Consider the following 26,692-nt stretch of genomic DNA (forward strand, 5'->3'; position numbering starts at 1 on the left):
GCCATGTATTTCCTGTATAAAACACAGTAACAATCTACACAGTGGTATCTGAAACAATCCCCTTGCTCAGAATATCATGAGTTTACTTTATTTCCTATGTTGTAACCATTTATTTCAATACACACAAACATATGCACCTTACTTGCATCCCTTGTGGATCAAGTCTAGGCAAAATCTGTCATCTATCTCTGGGATCAGCTGCCCTTCCCCCTCTCTCCCTGCACCAACCAGATTAAGTAATGTTATTATAGCTCAATGCAAACCATCATTAGAATTTCTGACTAAAACTTTGTATGAAATCAATGGTCCTGTGTTTTTCGCAAATACACAAATCACTCACTTCTGGCAAGACCAACATAGTAATTAAAACATTTAATCGTAATGCAGTATTTTCAGTATAAGACAATAAAGACACTTCATCTAATTCATGTTTTGAGTTAGTACAAAATATAATAAATTCCTAAGTTTGTTATTACATTCAAAAATGTAAATGTGCAACAGACCTGTTTTCCTAGCAAGTACGCAGTACAATCATGTCTAAACTGTAAACTAACTTTGAAGGGTATGTGTGCTACATATATTGCTTACATTGTGTAAGTATGAACCCGAACTTGAGAAATAAATAATTGACTTACCTGGAATTGGGATAATGGGAATGCTTTCATTAGGAACCACCCGTGGTGAACTGCTATCCTCCACATAGAAGTGCGCTGTCTGAAAACACTTTCTGAGAGGAAAATAAACAATGTGGTTATTCTCTGGCAAACGATATGCACAGACAAGAATTTAAGTCTCAGAAATTGTGGGTGCTTGTAAATAAATCCCTGGCATACAGCCATCATTTAAATTTGCTCTTCATTGTTAATCATTCAAAGGTTTCTGATGGGTCTTTGAAAAAAGTCATCAAAGAATTAAAGTGACTGTTAATCTAAATTCTTCTTCAGCTCTTGGAAGTGCATCAGAGGCAATATCAACTCGTTTTCCAACCTAGCACAATCACACTTTGTTTTTTTTAATAAGTTAAAGTTTAAAAAATATATAAGCTCTCTGCCTATCATTTTGAGGCCATATGGAGCAATAATACAAAACTGAATTACAGCTACTCAGAAAGAGAAATCAATAGATATGCTCCAAACTGGCCTTAGAAGCAGTCTGAGGCCCAAGGAGGATGAAAATATCACACCACAAAGGATGATTCAAGCAAAACAATTTCTGATAGTAAAAGATGTGTGGCACCACAAACCTCCCAATATTTTACCTGTACTTGATGCAAAGTAACGAGCACAAATTGGTCATCATTGAGAAGGCACGGACAAGAAAAGCACATAGAGCTGTGAACAGCCTTTGCATGGTGATGTTGACTGAAGCTGGACTCTAAAACTCCAGCGTCATTGCTCATCTGATTTAATGACTTTCCTTGGGCTGGAACTGAATATCAAATGAGCCTCTCTGTGCTCTTGTGACAGGAGGAGGGACTGCTGTGTTCATTAGGGGCTTCTAACAAAAGGATTATTACACCGCAATGATGCTCTTAATAAACCGTTTGGGAGCACCTGCATGCAGCCCGAATGTTGCCGTTTCATGATTCATGTAAATTTACTGTTATCACCCTGAAAACAAAAAAATGCCCCTAATGCTTTTCCAATGCACTGTCTGTTAACAGGGTGATCTCACACTGTATAATTGCTGAGCGGTAATTACTGGCTGCTAATTAAGGCACTCACCATAACTCAACTGCAACTAAAGGCTTTGATTTTTCATTGGTGTCTTACTCTGTTATCGCACAGAATATTAAAATATTTGGTTATCGGTGTATATAGAAATAAATTATAACAATCGCAAATATGATTAGCGTGACTGCAGCATTCTGAATAACTGCACAAGTACAACCCACACAGATTCAATAGCTTAATTTTCTACTTTAATTAGCAACATTTGACTTTATTCTGACTTTGAGTTGAAAAAACAAACTTAACATTTATATTGATTTAATGGAAGCATTTGAATAATAATCTTTTACAGGGTGAGTATCTAATTAATTATGGTATTTATAATGCATTTACAGACATTGCCTTCTAAGATGATGTTCGGCATAGATGATATTAAATGTGATCAGTAATGGAAACTGTGACAATAAAGTAACTGTTGGCATTAGTAAGATTACATTTTTTTTTAAGTAAGGTCATCTTTGAAGCCAATTAAATCCCAATCACAGAAACAGACGAGAATGGTTCACATTAGTTTTTAGCCAGGAAACTGACCTCAAACAGTTGTGTGGGTTCACAACAAGGTCTGTCAAAAATAATTAAAGTCCTTGGAATGTAAGGCCCCAATTTTAACCCAACCTGCTCATCACGAATGGGGCAGGTGAGCGGTTAAAATATCAAAAATAGCTCCATTCCTACCGGAGGCAGCCGACTGCCATTTTAACTGATTAACTGAAATGCATATGAAAGGCATCTTCCTGAAACAGGCGGGTGCCTCATAAATAATTGCAATCGATATCATTGGGACCCCGATGCTATTTTAATTGGACAAGTTGGAAGTCCTGTCTATCTGCCAACCCACTGAGTAAGACCTCGCGGAACTGGCCTCAGAAACTGACATGACGGGAAACATTATTTAAAGGGGCACTCACCTGCAGCTACTCAGATCGGTAGGATCTGTGTGCTGTTGTCATTAATGGATACCAAAGCAGTTCTGTGCTTGGCGATTATTTCTGATTTTTGCTCTCCTTATTTATGTTGATTAAGTACTCATGGCTCATCTTGGAGGCTGCTTTTTCTTCATTCCTTTGAACGGAGGAAGATGAGCAGCAGCAATTGCAGCCTCAACAACCAAGACAAGCAGTAGCTGGGACTGTTAGAAAACTGCAGGTAAGAGGAACTGCTTGTAGACGGCCTTACCCAGCCCATGAGGTACATAGGTTGTCAGTTTCCTGGATATCTCATGGAACACTGCATCAGAAGTTTGCACTTTACCAGCCAAGCTGTTGCTGAACTATGCAGCCTCCTGGAGCAGGACCTGCTGCCTGATGGAGCTATCCTCCCCTTTTTTATGGTAGAATCTATTAAATGTTATGTCAGCACACTCTTGCATTAGAAATTCCTGTGTCCACATTATAATGCAAAAATGCTATGTAAACGGGTCACACTGTAGTTGCACTCTTGGTGGTGTTGACACCGCCGCCTTTAACTGTTGCGCTTCAGGCTCCCACTAGACGGTAACAGGAGATAGCTAGCAGTCTGCACAGCACAGCTGCATCAAGCAGTTCACCAAAGCCCTGCTTGCCAGAGCAAACCAGGACATTACCAACACCCAGAATGTGAGAGCTCTGAAATTTGCACCAATGGCTGTCTTCCCTCACATGTAGGACATAATCTACTGCACTCATGTAGCTATCAGTGCACCAGAGTTTGTGTCGACAGGAAGGGCTACCACTCCATCAATGTGCAACTGGTGTGTGATCCCCACAGAAGGATAATGCATGTCTATGCCAGTTTTGCAGACTGCTGCCACAACACCTTCATCCTACAAATCCACCCCCCCCCCCCACCCCACTTAATCCACCCATCCAGGAACTCCAAAGGATGGCTGCAAGGGATAAGAGATCCCCCTATGGACATGTCTGATGTCACGCCTCCGCAACCCCATCACGCCTGAACAACAGGTACAGAGTAATGGGACCACCAGAAAAATCATATAGCATACCACTGGCATATTGAAGCAAAGGTTCAGCTGCTTTGATCCATCTGGGAGTTCCCTACAATATGGCCCAGACAAAGCAGGCTACATCAAGATGGTCGCTGTTGTCTGTATTAAGCAGGCCTTTGGCTGACCCGTGGAAACTGTGCTGACAAAGTCGGCGAGAGTCCTGTTGTATCAGCGAGGCAGATGGATAACCCAACCGTAAGATTATAATGAGCCCCGGAAGTTAAAAGGCTGGCTATTCTGTGGTGAATGGCTCACCTCCTGGCTCCCCAAGCCTCTCCACCACCTACACATCAGGAGTGTGATGGAATACTCTCCCCACTTGCCTGGATGGGTGCAGCTGTAACAACACTTAAGAATCTAATCGAGGATAAAGCAGTCTGCTTGGTCAGCAACCCCAGTCCCCTGAAGAGCAGGGGAGTTCTCCTTGGCGTCCCTCACCCAACATTATGAAAACAGATTATCTGATCAGTATCATGTTGCTGTTTGTGGGACCTTGCAGTGCGCAAATTGGCTGCCGCTAACTCTACATATTACAATAGCGACTACGCTTCAAAATGTAAGTCATTGGACAACTAGAGATGGGCAATAAATGCCGGCCTTGCCAGCAATACCCATATACTGAGAATGAATAAAACAAAAAAGAAATGCTCTGTTTTCAGCTGCAGTGGGTGAGTTTTTAAAATCAACCAGCTACCCACCCACCCAAACCTGTCCAGAGTTAAAATCAAGGCCTATGTTTCTAAGGTTTGCAGCAGATCTTTGCTGGGCAAGTGTAACAATGGAAAGAAGGCGTTTTCTGTATTTTTTTCATTTGAGTAGAAAGGCGATAAAAATGTTGAGAAAAAAGTATTCTTCACCTTTGGTCAGAAATGAATAGCTGAAATAATTATACGCTGCCTAACCCAAGGTTAAATGACGTCCATTTCCACCTTCATAATTTAGTTTGCGTAAACTGAAAGCAACAAACTTGTCTAATCTAGTTTTGATTTTTTTAAAATAATCAACAGCAGATCTTATGGGCAAGTTTCTAACAAAGATCATATTCATTTACAAGTTAGTTTAGAACAAATGTGGACCGCAGTAAAGGTTGAACCTAAAGGATTAAAACTGCTTACAAGAAAAAACATTACAATAAAATCAAATAGTTTGAGGTCTACATCAGAAACCGCTTACTTCATATTTATGTTGTAGGGCTGGCAGTTTAACATTCATTTTCTAACACTGAACTCAAAGCAATGGTTTCTGCAAACATTTTTTAATCATGTGCAGAAACTATAAAAATATATGTTGTATGTTAACTACTCAAAACCAACCATAGCTCTATGAGGCAGAGGTATATGTATTGAAATTAAACTTACATTTTCCCTGAACTTCACTGTCTTACTATCCAATATGTTTGAGGTCAATTTGCTTAACTATAGACACAAGAATAAGGAACACATCTATTATCTATCCACCTAACTATGAACACACTGCTAGGACATTAATAATTCATATTTGCAGGACTAGAGGCTATAGCAAAGCAAAATTGATCAAAGATCAAACAGAATATATGGATTAAACAAAGCAATAGGGAATCCCCAAATGACAGAACAGATTTCTAATTATTTTTAAAATTGTGCTTTTATTGTTCCTCTGCATACATGGCTGATCACATTTAATGCAGGCATGAGCATGGTTTCCAATATATATGATCCTTTGAGGTTTGGCTGGCAAGAAGCATATACACAAACTGGTTCACCAGCAGTGGGTAAGCATATGTCATAATTTTCCTGAAAACTATTGATAAAAGTTATAAATTGCACAACTAAAAATGGATATCATGCTTTTCAAGAGCTTTAGGAGTACACATTAGGATTCCTAATCAGAGGACTCAAATGTAAATTAAACTTTTGACTGTTAGAAAGGGCTGCAGAGTTCGTGGACCTTTGACCAGCTTGTTCCATAAAGCAGTGCAGTGCGACAATGTAAGTGGTTGGAGAGAAGTTTAATGACTGCAACAATAACTTCAGTTTAATTTGTAAACTAATTACTTCTAGTTTTAATAAATTATCCTTCTCCTCTAAATTTTAAAAAGGTTATTTCATTTGACTACTTGATCAAGTCTCTGTGGAGTACGATAGTTCCTGAGCTACTGCAACCAAGAACATTTCTGTGGGAAGGAACTGGACTGGGCTGAATAGTGAGTTTGATTGATTACCTTCAGTAGCCAGGGAGAAAGTTAGTGAGATTTTCCCTCAGAAGATTAAATAAATGGGCAAATGAGCCAGGGTCCATAACAACATAGATTGTACGCAGGTTGTGGATAAAGTGGATTTTAGCCGAGACCAAGAAATGGAAGATTGCAAGAGATGATCCATGTCCCAGCACTCCAGCCACAGTGCGTCAAATAAGCAATGACTTCAGTTATTAAAATAATATGTATAAGAAAACAAGTCTTCTTTATGAACATGGCCTGATCTTTCAGTACCATTATAGGCAGAGCCCTCTAACTCACTGTACTGCACAAATATATTTTTTGCATAATTCACCATAATTTCAAGTTTACTACAAATATGCAAAAGATTGTTAGGTCAAATATTCACAGGCTGCTAATATTATGCAAAATAATCCACAGAAGAATTCATTAGCATTGTAATATGCCCACAAATAGCAGCCTCCAGCTTTCCGAAGGAAGAATGCACAGTTTAATAGGCCTTTAGCCAGAGCATTTATCCCTTTGGGTCCAATATTGTCTAGGGTCTCATCAGCAAGTAGCCACATATAGGGTAAAGGAAGTTACTAATGCAAATCACCAATAAAGAAGGATAAATCTAGATATTTCAACAACAGACTAGATTCCAAATGTCTACTTAATCCCTCGAGTATTCTTTACAAGATCCTGTCAAAGGTCATCGCCGACAGGGTCAAGTCTGCTCTTGAGCTGGTGATCCACCCGGACCAGACCTGTGCTGTCCCCGGCAGGAAGATCTCTGATAGCCTGGTGCTACTCAGGGATACGATCGCCTACGTGCGGGACAGGGTTGGACACCTGCTTAATCAGCTTAGACCAGGAGAAGGCCTTTGACAGGATATCGCACACGTACCTGATGGACGTGCTCTCCAAAATGGGGTTTGGAGAGGGTATCCGCAATTGGATCCAACTGCTCTACAGAGACATCAGTAGCGCCGTTCTAATCAACGGGTGGGAAACTGAAAGCTTTCCGATCAGATCTGGAGTCAGGCAAGGCTGTCCTCTCTCGTCCCTCTTGTTTGTGTGTTGTATCGAGCCCTTTGCCGAGTCCATCAGGAAGGATGCGGGCATTAGAGGGGTGACGATCCCAGGCAGCGGAGGCGCTCAGGTCAAGACCTCCCTGTACATGGACGACGTGGCCATCTTTTGCTCGGATCCGCAGTCGGTCCGCAGATTGCTCACAATCTGCGACCAGTTTGAACTGGCCTCGGGAACGAAGGTCAATCGCAGCAAAAGTGAGGCCATGTTCTTCGGCAACTGGGCCGACCGATCTTTTATTCCCTTCACCGTGAAGCCAGATTACCTGAAGGTGTTGGAAATATGGTTTGGAGCGGACGGGGCATGCACCAAAAACTGGGAAGAGTGTATCGCCAAAGTGAAAAAAAAACTGGGATGGTGGAAGCTGCGCTTCCTCTCCATGGCAGGAAAGAACCTGGTCATCAGGAGTGAGGTGCTCTCGGGGTTGCTGCACGTGGCACAGGTCTGGCCCATCTCTCGCTCCTGTGCCATGGCAGTCACCTGGGCCGTCTTCCACTTTGTCTGGAGGTCCAAAATGGAACGTGTCCGCAGAGACACAATGCACAAATCTCTGGACAGTGGTGGAAAGGATGTTCCGAAAGTGGCCCTCATCCCGATGGCCACCTTTGTGTGCAGCTGCATCAAGCTGTGCACAGACCCCCGGTACGCAAACACCAAGTGTCACTACGTGCTGAGGTTCTACCTGTCCCCGGCGTTGCGAAGGATGGGCCTGGCCATGCTGCCGTGAAACGGCCCCACCAGTTGGACCATGCCTGTCCACCTGTCCTTCGTGAAAAAGTTTTTCACAAAAAAAACCCTTTGACCACAAGGCCATAAAACAGTGGTCAGCACGTAACGTCCTGGACGCCCTACGAAAGAAGGAGAGGGTAGACCCTGTCGGGTGGTTCCCTGAGTGGACTGTCGAACTCATTTGGCAGAACGTCTCATCGCCAGAGCTTTCACACAAGATGTAGCTTGGTTGGCGGTGAGGAGGGCCTTACCCATCAGAGCGTTCATGCAGAGCCAACGTCTCAGCAACACGGCACGGTGCCCCCGAGTTGGCTGCGGGGCGGATGAGACTGTCACCCATCTCCTTCAGGATTGCGCCTTCACAAGGCAGGTTTGGAAAGAGATGCAGTGGTTGCTGTCGAGGTTTCATCGCAAGCAGCTCCATAACACAGGACTCTGTGCTCTACGGGCTGTTCCCAGGGACACACACCGAGATAGACATCACCTGCTGCTGGAGGGCCATCAACTCGATCAAAGACGCTCTTTGGTCTTGCCGAAACTTGCTGGTCTTCCAGAGCAAGGAGATGTCCACGTCTGCGTGTTGCAGACTGGCGCAATCCAAGATCCAGGATTACGTGCTGAGGGACGCACTTAAAATTAGTGCAGTCGCCGCAAAGGCACGGTGGGGTAGGGCCACAGTTTAAAGCCCTTCTGCCAAGGTAAACCCGGGGGCAGGAATCAGTACAAAACCCCCCTCGGGCTGTACTTGCAACTTCTTTTTCGTGTGCATGGAGCACCATGATCTGTCAACACCTATGTAGTGCCATGTACAATGTTAGGTCTATTTCGTAATGCACGTTGAGAAGAAAAAAATGTAAATGTACCGTCACCCATTCCGTGTAATGTATAGTGACACATGTAATGTAATTTGTTGAATGTACTACAATGTATCCTGTATTGTACCGAATTGTACTTGAACTGAAAAGCAAGGAAATGAATCGAACGGAACTGCCGTCAGCACCCAAATGGAGTGTATGGGATTGCTGACCGCAGCTAAACGTACTGAACTGCTTTTGAATGTACTGTACAAATTTTTTATATGAATAAAGTATATTTTGAAAATAAATAAAAAAATCCCTCGAGTGTTCTTTATGTGAAAGTGGAAATGCATTTGAAACATTCAAAAGAAAATGCTTCAAAAATTAGATTATAATTTTGATATGAACAGGCAGTAAAGGATTAGTCAATTGTATTAATCAGCTCAGTTCTTGTGATGTGTACAGGCAGCAGCAATAATGTGCAACAGCTACCTTTCTGGTATACTTTCTTCAGTGAAATCTCGTAATATCTGTGCATTAGAAATCAGTATAATCTATGTTTTATTGTGTTTGTGCCAAAGCAGTTTTAGGGATCTGCAATGCTGCAATTATGTTCGAGCTGAGTCAAGTAGCACTTTATTGAGCATTATTTCAGATGCACACATACTTTTCAGAAATTTGCAACAATACTTTTGTCATTATATTGGGAGATTTCAAGGCAGGTTCTCATCCTGGAATGGCCAAAAGCTCTGTGATCTGATAACTCAATTTGATGGCTCCCATGCTGAATACCAAGAAGGTTTGCTCAGCAATATATATATAAGGGTAGTGTTCATTTTTAGTGAATTGGACAAATAAAATCATTTTTATATGGCTGTATCATGTTGAATGTAACTTGTATCTTCTGCACGCAAACATTGATGAAAAGTGTTACCAAATCCTTTCAGTGGGTGCATACCTCTTTCAGAACGGTTTTATTTGATACTTTTAAAGTAATAAAGCATAGCTACTTCCTAAACTAGCTATTTCCTAAACTTGGTTCAGTGACAGCATTCTTGTCTCTGAATCAGAAGGCTGTGGGTTCAAGTCCCACTCCAGAGGCTTGAGCACATCATTCAGGTTTTCGGAAGAAACTTCGAACCGAGGTCCCGTTCTCCCTCTCAGGTGGACGCAATAACTATTCGAAGAAGAGCAGGGGAGCTCTCTCTGGCCAATATTTATTTCTCAACCAACATCCCTAAATCAGATTATCTGATCATTATCTCATTGCTGTTTGTAGGACCTTGCTGTGCACAAATTGACTGCCGCGCTTCCCTACATTCCAATTGTGACTACACTACAAAAGTATTTAATTGGCTGTAAAGCACTTTGGGACATCCTGAGGTTGCTGAAGGCGCTATATAAATGCAAGCTGTTTCTTTATACAGCCTACAGTAACAACATTTTCAAGTGAAATTCTGCTGGTCAAGCATCAAACAACAGAAGCTGTTTCATAAAGATGCTTCACACAAAACTACAAAGATCAGTCATTTCTGCTGTCCTATAAATATGCTGCGGTAATAACTGTATTCAGAATTAAACACAGCTCTAATTAAAAGGAAAAGCTAGAAATTATGAAAACTAACTCAGCATTGACTTTTAAGCAACTCTTCTGTCAGCTGAATCAGATGGCACATGTTTTTTGCATCTGTATGAGAATGTTGGAGGCTACATTTGAACAATGAGTGTGAGTGTTATATGTCCAATGAAATGACTGCAGGGCAAATCTTGATGTAACCAAATTAAACATTTCCATGTCCCCTTTCAACCCCTTCTAAAACTGCTTTCCAGATGAGAATGCAATTGCTTGAACCTTTATGCCAGACCATGATACCCAGGAGTATTTGGAAACTGACTATCCATTATTTGACCTATGACAAGGACAGTTAAATTTTGCGCTTTTGCATTTCAAATCAATACAAAGAACATCTGCTTGCGCTACACATTATGGTTTATAGTGGGATAACTGCAGTGCTATTCAGGCTTCTGCTGTGGACAATTATAATGGCACAAAGTCTGCACAAGAATGTCCAGAACTACATTGGTTTGAAACAGAATTAGTATTTAACTGGTGGAACTACCAGAACACCTAGAAACATTTTGAACCACATAAACTAAGTCCCACAATGAACACATGAAGTGGCAGCACATTTGGAAGGCATTAACTTTTGAAAGGACTAGCTGAAATCGTTTGAACTTTGATAGCTGTTTTGGAAGAGAAATGAGACAATCTGAAGTTACTTTTGTCTGAGAAGGGGCTTTATAAAGCCACTGAAGTGATGCCAGTTCCAAAATTGATGGATTGGAAGGTAATTTACTGCACTTTTTACCTAACTGAAAATGTACCAACAGGTAATATGTTTACCATTTTTTGATATGTAGACTAATTTACTAATAAGACACAAGAATCATGGGATACAGCTATTGTTTTAATTCAAACAAGCTGTTTTAAGCTTTTATAAACCTTTCTTGGATAAAGCAAGTTGGATATTTTTCTGCATCATAGCAAATGGACACCTCGCATGGCAATGAAGTCTTAAATATATCAGTAAAAATGTTTGAAAGTCGTCAAGTTGGTAAAAGGCTTTTTTGTGCCTCTTTAATGAGCATCATTCTCCTAGTTGTGAAGACTGAATAGACTCTTCAGACAAATTCGGCAGCAGGGGGCCTGTCACCATGACAACTGACAATTTCAGTGAATCCTGAAAGCTCACATTACCATTTGGGAAATAGTTGCTAAAAGTTGCAGAGGAATCACTGCATTGGTAACATTGTGACATGGTTTTCACAGCTCACAGCTGTACATCATTACACCAATCATTCAAGCACAGTAAGGAAAAACATGTCACAAGCCTTATGGAACAGCTGAGGCACCAGAAAATGTTATCTTTCATTGCATCTGAAGTGAAAAAACACAACAAACAATACAACATTAAAAGAAATAATACATGCAACCGTCAACATTTCAACAAAAGAGTACTTGCTCTTTTAATGATGCCGAGCGTCCCTAATCTTACATACGTTCAGAAAAACTGGAGAAACCACACGAACCTGTTTTCCAATTTGATGTTATATGTATTTATAGTGCAGTTTCTGGTCTGAAACCAGGAGTAAAAGTTCCAGCCAGCTGTAGCTGCTTTACACTACCTGGATCGAACACCAATTCTACTGCCCAGGAGAGAGCTCTGTAGACATGTGATTACACACATCTGTGGGAGCTCCAATCCCAGGAATTAAAATTTGAAGCTCCGATTTTAACCTGCTGTTCCCAACGAGAACGGGGCATGCGGGGTGTGTGAGGGGGGGGGGGGTTAAAATAAAGTACTTCTCTCCCCATTCTGCCATCTCCTGCTAGCTGATACTTTAACTCCCGAGTTTCGAGAGGCGTTTGAGGCCCTTGTCGCAGGCAGGTGAGGGCTTCATAAATATTCAAAAGTAGCGACCCAATAACGTCATTTAGAACCCAAGACAAATTTAACCCCAAGACAGAGTGCCGATTGTGCTGGGGAAAGGTGGCTTCAGATGGATCTAGGCCAGAAGAGGCCCAGCAAGCTAAGTATTTTTAAAGTTTACCTGCTCCTCCTGGCTCATAAGGAAACATAGAAACATAGAAAATAGGTGCAGGAGTAGGCCATTCGGCCCTTCTAGCCTGCACCACCATTCAATGAGTTCATGGCTGAACATGCAACTTCAGTACCCCATTCCTGCTTTCTCACCATACCCCTTGATCCCCCGAGTAGTAAGGACTTCATCTAACTCCTTTTTGAATATATTTAGTGAATTGGCCTCAACTACTTTCTGTGGTAGAGAATTCCACAGGTTCACCACTCTCTGGGTGAAGAAATTCCTCCTCATCTCGGTCCTAAATGGCTTACCCCTTATCCTTAGACTGTGTCCCCTGGTTCTGGACTTCCCCAACATTGGGAACATTCTTCCTGCATCTAACCTGTCTAACTCCGTCAGAATTTTAAACATTTCTATGAGGTCCCCTCTCATTCTTCTGAACTCCAGTGAATACAAGCCCAGTTGATCCAGTCTTTCTTGATAGGTCAGTCCCACCATCCCGGGAATCAGTCTGGTGAACCTTCGCTGCACTCCCTCAATAGCAAGAATGTCCTTCCTTAGGTTAGGAGACCAAAACTGTACACAATACTCCAGGTGTGGCCTCACCAAGGCCCTGTACAATTGTAGCAACACCTCCCTGCCCCTGTACTCAAATCCCCTCGCTATGAAGGCCAACATGCCATTTGCTTTCTTAACCGCCTGCTGTACCTGCATGCCAACCTTCAATGACTGATGTACCATGACACCCAGGCCTCTTTGCACCTCCCCTTTTCCTAATCTGTCACCATTCAGATAATAGTCTGTCTCTCTGTTTTTACCACCAAAGTGGATAACCTCACATTTATCCACATTATACTTCATCTGCCATGTATTTGCCCACTCACCTAACCTATCCAAGTCGCTCTGCAGCCTCATAGCATGCTCCTCACAGCTCACACTGCCACCCAACTTAGTGTCATCCGCAAATTTGGAGATACTACATTTAATCCCCTCGTCTAAATCATTAATGTACAGTGTAAACAGCTGGGGCCCCAGCACAGAACCTTGCGGTACCCCACTAGTCACTGCCTGCCATTCTGAAAAGTCCCCATTTACTCCTACTCTTTGCTTCCTGTCTGACAACCAGTTCTCAATCCATGTCAGCACACTACCCCCAATCCCATGTGCTTTAACTTTGCACATTAATCTCTTGTGTGGGACCTTGTCGAAAGCCTTCTGAAAGTCCAAATATACCACATCAACTGGTTCTCCCTTGTCCACTCTACTGGAAACATCCTCAAAAAATTCCAGAAGATTTGTCAAGCATGATTTCCCTTTCACAAATCCATGCTGACTTGGACCTATCATGTCACCTCTTTCCAAATGCACTGCTATGACATCCTTAATAATTGATTCCATCATTTTACCCACTACCGATGTCAGGCTGACCGGTCTATAATTCCCTGTTATCTCTCTCCCTCCTTTTTTAAAAAGTGGTGTTACATTGGCTACCCTCCATAGGAACTGATCCAGAGTCAATGGAATGTTGGAAAATGACTGTCAATGCATCCACTATTTCCAAGGCCACCTCCTTAAGTACTCTGGGATGCAGTCCATCAGGCCCTGGGGATTTATCGGCCTTCAATCCCATCAATTTCCCCAACACAATTTCCCGACTAATAAGGATTTCCCTCAGTTCCTCCTCCTTACTAGACCCTCCGACCCCTTTTATATTCGGAAGGTTGTTTGTGTCCTCCTTAGTGAATACCGAACCAAAGTACTTGTTCAATTGGTGCACCATTTCTTTGTTCCCCGTTATGACTTCCCCTGATTCTGACTGCAGGGGATCTACGTTTGTCTTTACTAACCTTTTTCTCTTTACATATCTATAGAAACTTTTGCAATCTGTCTTAATGTTCTCTGCAAGCTTCTTCTCGTACTCCATTTTCCCTGCCCTAATCAAACCCTTTGTCCTCCTCTGCTGAGTTCTAAATTTCTCCCAGTCCCCAGGTTCGCTGCTATTTCTGGCCAATTTGTATGCCACTTCCTTGGCTTTAATACTATCCCTGATTTCCCTTGAGCCACCTTCCCTTTTTTTTTACGCCAGACAGGAATGTACAATTGTTGTAGTTCATCCATGCGGTCTCTAAATGTCTGCCATTGCCCATCCACAGTCAACCCCTTAAGTATCATTCCCCAATCTATCCTAGCCAATTCACGCCTCATACCTTCAAAGTTACCCTTCTTTAAGTTCTGGACCATGGTCTCTGAATTAACTGTTTCATTCTCCATCCTAATGCAGAATTCCACCATATTATGGTCACTCTTCCCCAAGGGGCCTCGCACAACGAGATTGCTAATTAATCCTCTCTCATTACACAACACCCAGTCTAATATGGCCTCCCCCCTAGTTGGTTCCTCGACATATTGGTCTAAAAAACCATCCCTTATGCACTCCAGGAAATCCTCCTCCACCGTATTGCTTCCAGTTTGGTTAACCCAAACTATGTGCATATTAAAGTCACCCATTATAACTGCTGCACTTTTATTGTACGCACCCCTAATTTCATGTTTGATGCCCTCCCCAACATCACTACTACTGTTTGGAGGTCTGTACACAACTCCCACTAACGTTTTTTGCCCTTTGGTGTTCTGCAGCTCTACCCATATAGATTGCACATCATCCAAGCTAATGTCCTTCCGAACTATTGCCTTAATTTCCTCCTTAACCAGCAATGCTACCCCACCTCCTTTTCCTTTTATTCTATCTTTACTGAATGTTGAATACCCCTGGATGTTGAGTTCCCAGCCCTGATCATCCTGGAGCCACATCTCCGTAATCCCAATCACATCATATTTGTTAACATCTATTTGCACAGTTAATTCATCCACCTTATTGTGGATACTCCTTGCATTAAGACACAAAGCCTTCAGGCTTGTTTTTTTAACACCCTTTGTCCTTTTAGAATTTTGCTGTGCAATGGCCCTTTTTGTTCTTTGTCTTGGGTTTCTCTGCCCTCCACTTTTCCTCATCTCCTTTCTGTCTTTTGCTTTTGCCTCCTTTTTGTTTCCCTCTGTCTCCCTACATTGGTTCCCATCCCCCTGCCATATTAGTTTAACTCCTCCCCAACAGCACTAGCAAACACTCCCCCTAGGACATTGGTTCCGGTCCTGCCCAGGTGCAGACCGTCCAGTTTGTACTGGTCCCACCTCCCCCAGAACCGGTTCCAATGCCCCAGGAATTTGAATCTCTCCCTGCTGCACCACTGCTCAAGCCATGTATTAATCTGCGCTATCCTGCGTGGACTTACCCACCGCGGGCTTCCCCCACCCCCGACCACGATCGCCCCTGACCTCCCCTGACGACTTACTTCAGTGGCAGGTACCGTTCCCTTGGGTCCTCGGTGGCAGCCTCCTGACGGCCAAAATCCCACACCCACCCATCAGCCTTCTCGTCACTGTCGCCAGGTTGGAGCGGGAGTTCATTGTGGGATATGGTGATGTGGTCTGGGGGTTAAAATGGCCCGGGCCTCTTGCTGAAGTGTGGTGTGACTGTGTAGGATTGGTGTTCACCCATTCCCCCATGCCGCAAGTTAAAAATGTTTAGAGTGCGTGGATGTTTAGAAGCAGTTCAGGAACTACAAGAGACAAAATATGTAAGTAAGTGGAACAATGGCAGATGATATTTAAAAAGCATAAGTACTACACACATGAAGAAAAGTGAGCAGCAATTGCAGTCCATGTATGGTGCTGAAAAATCTAAGGATAATGAAAAAGATTTAGGGATTTTAATAGACTCGAAGCTTAAGTGCACCCATCAAAGCAAAAAGAATGTTGAACTATATAACCAAAAGAGTAGAGTACAAGTCAAAGGAAATCATGCTCAAACTGTATCGAGCTCTGGTCAGACGACACATTATGTGCTGTGTCTAGTTGTGGTCACAGAGACGTAATGGAAACATTTAAGCCCTGGAGGTGGTTCAGAAAAACGTTACCAAGTAAATCATTACTGAAAAGGAAGCTTAATAAAACAAGGCAGGTTACCTCTCTCTCAAATTGAATGGAGCCGATTCTAACCCCACCCCGTGGGCAGGAACAATGGGCTCAAGTTTCGGCTCGAGTTGCTCCTATTTTTTTTGAGCAACTAGTTTAGAATGGAGTATCTTAGAAATTGCAATTCTCGGCATTTAGTTTGCTCCAATTCTAGTGAGTTAGAATAGTTTCATTTTAGAACAGCTGTTTTTACAAAAGGGGGCGCTACCAGCCACTTACGCCTGTTTTGCAAGTTTAGGCAGCGAAAACTTACTGCAAACTAACTTAGAATGGAGTAAGTGTAGATTGTTGTACGCTCAGAAAAACCTTGCCTACACTTATAAATCAGGCACAGGGAACGAGAGATTGGGGGGGTGGGGGAGGGAAGTTTACAAACACTTCACTTTTACAAATAAAGAGCCATCATCAATAATAAGTGATAAATAAATAAATCAACCAATAAATCAATCAAAAAAAATAAAAAAATTAAAATAAAATAATAAAAAAATCAATCAATAAATAAAAAATTAAGTTGCTACTCACCTACTGCAGCACCGGGAGCCCTCCAACAGCATGCTGGGACAGGGCTCCCCCAGTGTCTCTTTCTCTCTGTCTCTGTTAGTATCTCTCTCTCTGTCTCTGTCAGTGTCTCTCTGTGTTTCTGACAGCAAGGGGAGGAGGGAGGAGAGGAGAGGGGAGGTGGGGGGAGAGGCTGAACGGGAGGGAGGGAGGCTGAACGGGAGGGAGGGAGGGAGGCTGAACGGGAGGGGGGGGGAAGCTGAACGGGAGGGAGGGGGGGGAGGCTGAACTGCAGAGCGTCGGGCTGCGAGGAGCTACTGCACATGCGTGCACACTCTAGCGCGCATGTGCAGAGATCCCGACACTGTTTTCAGCGCCGGGACCTGGCTCCGCCCCCGACCCCTTATGCTGCACCACGCCGAGGCCGAAGACGTTCTGAGGAGCTCGGAGAATCACAAGGTAAGTTTCCGGCATCCTTTTTATTCCAGAAAGTCGGCGCACCTTATGGAGGTGTGCCGTTTTTACAGAGGGCGGAAACTTGGGCCCAATGTGTGGGAAGGATTAAAATCGGGCGAGTGGATTTACTGGCCTGATTATCAGTCTATTCCTGCTTGACAGCATGGCAGCTTCGCCGAATTTCCAGGCGGCTGAGGGCGCCACTATAGGCAGTGCTCTCATTGCACTGAACTGGGTACTGGAGGAGGAGGAGGAGCAGCCAACAGAACACTCATCATGCAAGAGGAGCTGCAGTTAGATTTCTGAGAATACAGCAGGTGCGGGCGGGTGCTCACAGAAGGCCCTAGCTACCAAACAGCTTCCACACCTTCCTTAAAATGTCTGAGGAGCAGTGCCTGAGGAGGCTGCGCTTGTCCAAGTAGATTGTTGCTGACTTCTGCAAGCTCCTGAAGACCTGCTGCCTGATGGAACTGGGGTCCATGCCATGCCAGAGACTATAAAGGTGACCACAGCCCTAAACATCTATGCATCAGTAACGTTCCAGGCTGCTCCCTGGCACATCTCAAGGATTTTGCAGTCGGCCGTCCACAAGTGCATCAAGCAAGTGACCAAAGCACTATTTTCCAGGGCAAACCAATAAATATAAATTTCCATTGATGGCAGCAGCCAAATGACAGAGCCTTGGGGTTTGCAGCAAAGGCTGGTTCCCCAGGAGAATGGGCATGATTGACTACACTCATTCCTGTTGCCATCAGGGCACCTCAGGACCAGCCAGGAGCTTTCATGAACTGCAAGGAGTTTCACTCCATCACTGTGCAGCTTGTTTGTGCTCACAGCAAATAGATCATGCATGTCTGTTCCCGGGCAGCTGCCATGATTCATTCATCTTGCGCTAGTCTTCGGGACAACGGCTAATCCCTTCCACCATGGTTTATGACACCCCTTTGCAACGCCATCACTCTGAAGCAGATCAAGTGCAACGACAGCAAGGACACCACATGGAGGGTCATCAAGCTCACCATTGGGATCCAGAAGCAAAGCCTCGATTGGTCCAGGAGCTCCCTTTAATATTCTCCAGGGAGATTATCATGCTAAACAGTGGACTGCTGCATCCGACATAACATCACTATCCAGGCAGGATTGGAGCTGCAGGAGGCAACTGGGCAGGAAGAGTCACCGGGGATGAAATTGCCCGCCACCCCAAACGGGGCGGATAATTCAAATTAAATGATTATTCTCCGCCCAAAACCATGGGGCGGCGAGTAGAGGGAAATTGGCCCCTTGAACTTTCTTGATTTGTCCGGGCAGTGTTTTGGGCAGCTATGGGGCGGAAGTGCTTTGGGAGCGGGGCGGGAGGTGGGCAGTGTCGTCAGCACGATGCTGATGTCAGTGCGATGTGGACTTGCCGCATCACGCTGACACGTAGCAACATCCCCCCCCTTCAGTTAAAGGGGATGGCCGCTGCGAGCTCTGCAGCCACTTTAGTGGAGCCCGCTGGGCCACCAGGGAGGTCTTCAGCTGGGCCAGCGGCCTAGCACCCAAGAGGGGGTGCTAGGCTGCCTGTTAGCAGCCCGGCCGAACCCGTGGACACAATTGACTTCAGAGTTGCCCGACAATTAAAATAAAATGACGGCCGCGGCGGTGCCCTCCCCTTTAAGAGTGGATGCGCCAACCAGCCACTGACAGCTTCCTGCCGGGAAAAGCTGTTGGAGACACTGAGCGGCGGCAGCTCCGTTCCCACGGGGCAATTTCCCTCGCGGGGCGGAAAGTGGTCACCGGCGGGCTGTAAGGGGTCGGCGTGTGCCTGATAGGGTGGGAACACGGGCAGGGTGGAAACCCGTTTCTGCTGCCCCCAGCCCGTGAGCAATTTCGGATAGGTCGGCCCCCAGTCAAAAAGATCTTACCGTTTTAGAGGCGGTAACGGACCTTAATGGGGGCGGGGGGAATTTCAGCTCCACCATCTGATGAGGAATATATGGCCATAGAAAGAAGAAAGACTTACATTTATAAAGAGCCTTTCACGACCACCGGACGTCTCAAAGCGCTTTACAATCAATGAAGTGCTTTTGGAGTGTAGTCACTGTTGTAATGTAGGTGAGAAGGAAGCAGAGGAAACAGGGCCAGCACCTTGCAGATAGAGATGCAAGGTGTACATTAATTACACAATGGTTCAGGTGAATAACTCTGTCCCTTCCCAGTAAAACTGAAACCAATCCCGTTTGCAGTTACAATCCTTGTAACCTCCATCTCCACTCCCGTAATCATGTATTCTCCAACAGTGAAAACTGCCTGATTTTCATTTCCATTGAAATCAGTTTTACACCCACGTGGCAATTTGAGAATCTACCCCCATCCATCATAAAGACCTCTTATTTTCACCACCGCAACTTTGCCTGCCTCTACTGCTATCCCAGTCAGTCTCTGCTGAAACAGGTCTTGGTAACCTTCAGACTCAACTACTCCAACATTGTCCTTGCTGATGTCCCAACTTCATCCTCCATAAGATCCAACTTGTGCAAAACGATATTGTATCTTCCTACTCACCCATCATCAACTTTCTCACTGGCCTACAATAGCTTCTTGCCTCCCAATGCAATAAACTTAAGATATTTGTCCTTGTTTTGAAATGTGTCCATGGCCTCACCTCATTTAATATCTGAAACTCCACCAACCCTATAATCCCCACCCCAACACTCTGTCCCTCTGCTTCTAGCCTGCTGTTTTACTTCTAACTTCAGTCCAAAATGGCTAGTGCAGCTCTCTAAACACCTTGAGGCAAAAGTGTAATATTTAGGACATCAAGTAAAATGATAAATGGCACAATTGATATTTTTCTGTTTTATTTATTGTGACATGATACATTTTTGGTACTATTCACCCAAACAAAACCTGTCAATTGCAGACAGCATTTATGGTAACAGTTACTTTCCAACATATTGCCAAGTTAGCGATTTAGTGGATAAAAGGGATATTTCATTCAATTAGATCCTAGTCTGTTATTTGCTTTCTAATAATAATGCAGCCACTCTTGATATTGTCAACCCTCTTTTTGTTTAATTTTTTGTTTGATTTATTTGGCACTCAGAATTATTTAATTTAAAGCGTACACTTTTAAAAACAAATCAATTATAATACAGTTCTTGTCTATCCCAGGGCGGGGGCTGGAAGCACGTGGTCTGGACTGAGTGACAGTTACATCGACTAATGGCCGATTAGGGCCTGCCCGGCCTCACAACCAATCAGATCAGGGAGCGATGGCGCAACGCTGGATCTGCTCCAATGAGGAGGCAGCAAAGCCAATGGGCACAGGGCCTCCCCAGGCATTGCTGCGGAGCCAAGAGGAGCACAGACGAGAGCAGCGGGTGAGAGAGAGAAAGAGAAAGGGTGAGGGGGAGGGGGGAAAGAGTGGGGGGGAAAAGAGTAGGGGGAAAAAGAGAGGGGGGGGAAAGAGAGGGGGGGGAAAGAGAGGGGGGGGAAAGAGAGGGGGGGGAAAGAGAGGGGGGGGAAAGGGAGGAGGGGAAGAGAGGGGGGTGTGAGGGGGAGGGAGAGTGGAAGAGGGAGGGAGGGTGAGGGAGGGTGGGAGGGTGAGGAAAGGGAAAATGGGAAGGGGCGGGAGGGAGAGAGAGAGAGAGAGGGAAGGGGGTAGGGAGAGAGAGAGGGAGGGAAGGAGGTACGAAGAGAGGGAGGGGGGAGGAAGGGGGATAAAGGGAGGGAATATGAGAGAGATGGGAGGGAGAGAGAGATGGGAGGGAGAGAGAGATGGGAGGGAAAGAGGGAGGGAGGACAGCAGCATTGATTCTATAGACGAAGATGATAATAACAGTCTAAACAAGTACTGTTGCAATAAAGATACTAATTTGACCGCAAATGTTTTGCTGGTCACTGCCAGTCCTTTAAAATATATATAGTTTTACATAACCAAAATCAACAGCCAGGCTAAAATGAATCTTTATTCTGTCTTTACTTAAGCCTTCAATTGGCATGGACACTCATTCATTCAGTGGTGGGGCAGATTTGGACATGACAGTCCCACTCTTCAACTGACTGAAAACAGATGCTTTTCTCCAAGGGAGGACATGTCCTTCCAGCAACTCCCTTCCCTCACTTTTCCTCACTGCATTAACCTGAGAAAGAAAGTTCTGCTGCTATGGAATACTTCACTTACCCTATCTCCCTCAAACTTGGTTAAACTCATAAAAAATACAATGTAAGCAGATGCTGGGACTTATGATAGAAACATAGAAAATAGGTGCAGGAATAGGCCATTCGGCCCTTTGAGCCTGCACCACTATTCAATATGATCATGGCTGACCATTCAACTTTAGTACCCCATTCCTGCTTTCTCTCCATACCCCTTGATCCCATTATCTGTAAGGGCCACATCAAACTCCCATTTGAATATATCTAATGAACTGGCCTCAACAACTTTCTGTGGTGGAGAATTCCACAGGTTCACAACTCTCTGAGTGAAGAAGTTTTTCCTCATCTCGGTCCTAAATGGCTTACCTCTTATTCTTAGACTGTGACTCCTGGTTCTGGACTTCCCCCAATATCAGGAACATTCTTCCTGTAACTAACCTGTCCAATCCTGTCAGAATTTTATAAGTTTCCATGAGATCCCCTCTCATTCTTCTAAATTCCAGTAAATATAAGCCTCGTTGATCCAGTCTTCTTCATATGTCAGTCCTGCCATCCCGGGAATCAGTCTGGTGAACCTTCGCTGCACTCCCTCAATGGTAAGAATATCCTTCCTCAGATTAGGAGACCAAAACTGTACACAATATTCAAGGTGTGGCCTCACCAAGGCCCTGTACAACTGCAGTAAGACCTCCCTGCTCCTATACTCAATTCCTCTCGCTATGAAGGCCAACGTGCCATTTGCCTTCTTCACCGCTGTACCTGCATGCCAACTTTCAATGACTGATGTACCATGACACCCAGGTCTTGTTGCACCTCCCCTTTTCCTAATCTGTCACCATTCAGATAATATTCTGCCTTCCTGTTTTTGCAATCAAAGTGGATAACCTCACATTTATCTACATTATAATGCATCTGCCATGCATTTGTCCACGCACCTAACCTGTTCAAGTCTCTTAGCATCCTCCTCACAGCTCACACTGTCACCCAGCTTAGTGTCATCTGCAAACTTGGAGATATTACATTCAATTCCTTCATCTAAATCATTGATGTCTATTGTAACTAACTGGGGTCCCAGCACTGAACCTTATGGTACCCCACTAGTCACTGCCTGCCATTCTGAAAAGGACCCGTTTATTCCTACTCTCTGCTTCCTGCCTGCCAACCAGTTCTCTATCCACGTCAATACATTATCCCCAATACCATGTGCTTTAATTTTGCACACCAATCTCTTGTGTGGACCTTGTCAAAAGCCTTTTGAAAGTCCAAATACACCACATCCACTGGTTCTTCCTTGTCCACTCGACTAGTTACATCCTCAAAAAATTCTAGAAGATTTGTCAAACATGATTTCCCTTTCATAAATCCATGCTGACTTGGACCGATCCTGTCACTGCTTTCCAAATGCACTGCTATTACATCTTTAAGAATTGATTCCAACATTTTCCCCAATACCGATGTCAGGATAACTGATCTATAATTCACTGTTTTCTCTCTCCCTCCTTTTTTAAAAAGTGGGGTTACATTAGCTACCCTCCAGTCCATAGGAACTGATCCAGAGTCTATAGAATGTTGGAAAATGACCAGCAATGCATCCACTATTTCTAGGGCCACTTCTTTAAGTACTCTGGGATGCAGACTATCAAGCCATGGGGATTTATCAGCCTTCAATCCCATCAATTTCCCTAACACAATTTCCTGACTAATAATCAGGTCACGAGTCCGACAATACAGGGCCATTATTTTACCACTTTATTTCAGCAATATATGGTTATTTTATGTTTTAATTGGTAATTAATTTTTTTTTGTAAGAACCATTTTATCCCATTATCATTTAAAATATAGATGAAAGTGGACAAATTTCTTAATGATTGATATTTTACTTAATTGTCATAAATATCAGCAATTTTTTGGGAATGAATCACTTTATCAAAGAACAAAATTATTTTAAATTGGAAATTGTAAGATACATGTTGAAAAATATGTTTATGTGCAATCAACATGAAGGAAGTCATAAACTGACGAATGTTCTGTTGAACTCCACCAATAACAATCAATTAATAAAACAACAAAAAATACAAATGCTGGAAATTTGAAATAAAAACAGAAAATACTGGAAATACATAACATTTGAAAGAAAAAGGACAAATTAATGTTTTATGTACATACACTTTGACAGAATTAGTTATTGCAGCTGTGTGGAGAAAGCCAGGTCAATTGCCTCCGTCTATGCTCAAGGACAAAGGCCCAGAAATCATAGCCTCCCCGGGTCCATACGTAGTGTGTACGGACCCGGGAAGGCATCGCAAAAGTCGGTTTTCAGCGCACAATGCACATGCGCTGAAAACCAACTTTTCCATTCTGTCAAGCTCCAGCTTGACAGATCCTCCATATCTCCACAGCCACGACATTTGCCAGGGCAAGATTGCGGTATTTACCCATACCTTGCCCAGCAAATGTCCTGAAAATTCTTGCGCCTGATAAAAGCAGGCGCATAGCCTACTTTTACAGGCGTAAGAGTTTTAAAACATACAAAAACATAACAAAATTAAATTAAAGAAACACATTTTATTGTTAAAAACCCAGCCCACTAAGGTAAATTTATTTTAAACCGTAATTTTAAAAAACGGGGAAAATAAAAATCGGAATATGTATTTTTTTATAAGACATTAATAACTTTAATTTAAATTAATCATAAATATGCGGTGTATTTTTTTCTATTTTTAATTTGTGTTTTGGTGTCGGGGGGGGGGGCGGGGGTGTTTCTCAATCATAATAATGAGTTCCCATTATTATGAATGAGAAAATACTGCACCTGGATTGGCTGCCCAGAGCCATGTGACTCCAGCTCCAGCTTACGGACGTCCCGACATGCACGCGCTCCGCACAATGAGTGAAGGCTTCAGGACTGGGATCGCTGGTGGGCGCTGCAGGAACAGGTAGGTGCGCATTTTTTTCCCCTTTTTCTGTCGTTCGCCTGCGGCCTCGACCGGGATTTCTAGGCCAATGCTTCTCCCATTGAACTACCTGCCCACTCGTGTCTTCAACAGTACTGGTGTGCAGCTCAGAAAAAGAGTTTGAATCCAATTCAAACTTTACACAAGCTAGTAGTTTCTTTGAGACTTGAGAGAATATAAGCTAGAAAAGCAGTAATTGCTCCCTCTCAGCTACACTAGGCTTTTGGCCAGGAAGAGAAGGGAAAATAATTAGCAGGCAACATAAGCTCAGTATCTTTTGAAAGGATTTATTACTCACTGACATGTGCAACTGTAGAATTTTGGCAAAATCACCTCAGTTGTGGAAAAGAAAATAACACAAAGACAAGCTACATCCTCCATCAAATGGAATACTTGTCATTCTCAACAATTTTTGATATTAAGTTCCAGATTAGCCTCACTTCCTCTAATTTGTCAACAAACCAACTTCTTCAGTTTACACCAACATTTAGGCACTTCTGCCCTCAACCTCTCCGACTATGCCCAAGGTTGTGGTACTGTTCGACTGCGAGGTTAATTTGCTAGGAGCACAGGAGCAGGAGTAGACCATTGAGCCCCTCGAGCCTGTTCTGTCATTCAATTAGATCTTGGCTGATCAGTACCTTAACTCCAGCTACCTGCTTTGGTTCCATAACCATTAATAACCCTCAACACGTTCTCCACATCTAATCCGTTACCATCTTCTATCGCCAAAACACTTTCTGTCTTCGCCATTACATCTTCCCACTCTTCTACCTAAACCCTGGTCCATGTCTTTATCACCTCCAGACTCAACTGCCCTCTACTTCCACCATCCATAGACTACAATTCTTCCAGAATGCTGTACTCTGCATTCTGAGCTGCACCTACACTCCATCATCGGCAAGTTGCATTGACTTTCCACACCACAGGGAATCAATTTTAAGATTCTTATTCTTGCCTTCAAACTTCCCCAAGCCATTACTTCCGTGACCTCCATTCATACATCTGAACACACCAGCATTGACTCATTTTCCACTTACTCTGTTTCACTATTGGTAGCAGCTCCTTCGAGTAATATGTCCTCACCCTCTGGAACTGTTTCACACAACATCTCCACTTTCTCAGCTCCCAGCCTTCTTTCAAAAGCTGCCTAAAAGACTAATCTCTTCAACTGTGCGTTAAACATCTTCAACCTGCCCCTGGCTTGGAGTATGCGCTTAGTTGTCCGTTGTCCTGCAAGAAGTACAATAAGACTGCACGCTATTGCATTAGTTCCATCTGTGATGCTTCTAGTGCACCCTCCCAATGTACAACTTCACCAGCTTGCTAATATTTCCATTTATTTGCATCATATTTCAACATTTGGATATCACCTTTGGGGTTGTGCAGCACAATCAGCCTGAATGAAAGGATGTGAGCATACCATTGTCTGCATGAAAACAATATTTGCATACATCTCTAAACTGCTGCCATACACATGCATAATTCATTTAGTATTTTTACTTTCCAAAAGTACTGTATGAGCAAATATTTATTGAATTAGCTATAAACTAAACTTCCAAAACCCCAAGAAGAATACTAGAAAAAAATCAAAAATTTGTGTTCAAATAAAGAGAATATTTTTCTTTTATGATTTCAGATTTAAGATGACCTACAATCCGCACACAAAGACAGTAGGTACTGTCATTGGACTAACTCTCTGAAAAGGGACAAGAAATATCACCCTAAAGTACAACTGAAGACTGCATCCACAAAGTTTACATACTACAGTTTTGCTGTCAAGTTTCACATATTCTATTTATTTCAATGTGATCAATGACAATTGGCTTTTTACAGGAGTGAATATCAGTGTATAATAAATCTCACCCAGGAGACTTCCCTTGCCCACTCTAATACAAAGCAATTGTTGCTTAGTGCTAAAATTAATTACATTTTCTCCCTGGTTATAGGAAAGTTTCCCACTTTCACACATTTCATTTGTAGTCTTTCCTGCTATTTTACTCAAGCCCCTCCTACTTTTATGTATTAATAAAATCTCCATGATCACAAACAACATTTAAAAGGGTAATTGGACAGCATATTGTGTTGCTAACATGATATTTCATTCTATTCATTTCAGTGGGCTAAACTATAATCGATAGTAACAAAACTAAAAATAACTTTGGTACAAATAAATTAATCCTTACTTCGCTACAGATGAGGCATCTCATCTGGGCTCAGGTGGATTGCTGATGCTGTGAACAAGATATGGGGCGTGAAATTGGACTTAGCTTCACCCATTTTTCAACAATCTCCCAATTTTTGTTGCCAATTACATGCAACTGAAACACACAGGAAATATGTCGCACAGCATATTGGTTAAGGTGCACCTTAGTTGTTCTGACCGCCTCCCTGAAACAATAGGCTCGTGCAAATAGAGGCCTGAACCCCCATAACAGGCCCCTTTGCTAAATTGGATCATGTCTGACTGCACCATGCACCGTGCATGCAGCAGACAG

General features: G+C 43.3%; 1 protein-coding gene across 1 annotated transcript in view; it reads right to left on the minus strand.

Moving 5' to 3' along the window:
• LOC139276752 (receptor-type tyrosine-protein phosphatase gamma-like) overlaps positions 1-26,692 on the minus strand; it is an 824,375-nt gene that overhangs the window by 77,935 nt on the left and 719,748 nt on the right. The window contains exon 14 of the mRNA XM_070894762.1: positions 636-727. Within this exon, the coding sequence (XP_070750863.1) occupies positions 636-727 (92 nt within the window). The remainder of the gene's footprint in view (positions 1-635; positions 728-26,692) is intronic.

Source organism: Pristiophorus japonicus, chromosome 12 (assembly GCF_044704955.1).
Source record: "Pristiophorus japonicus isolate sPriJap1 chromosome 12, sPriJap1.hap1, whole genome shotgun sequence".
Taxonomy (NCBI): domain Eukaryota; kingdom Metazoa; phylum Chordata; class Chondrichthyes; family Pristiophoridae; genus Pristiophorus; species Pristiophorus japonicus.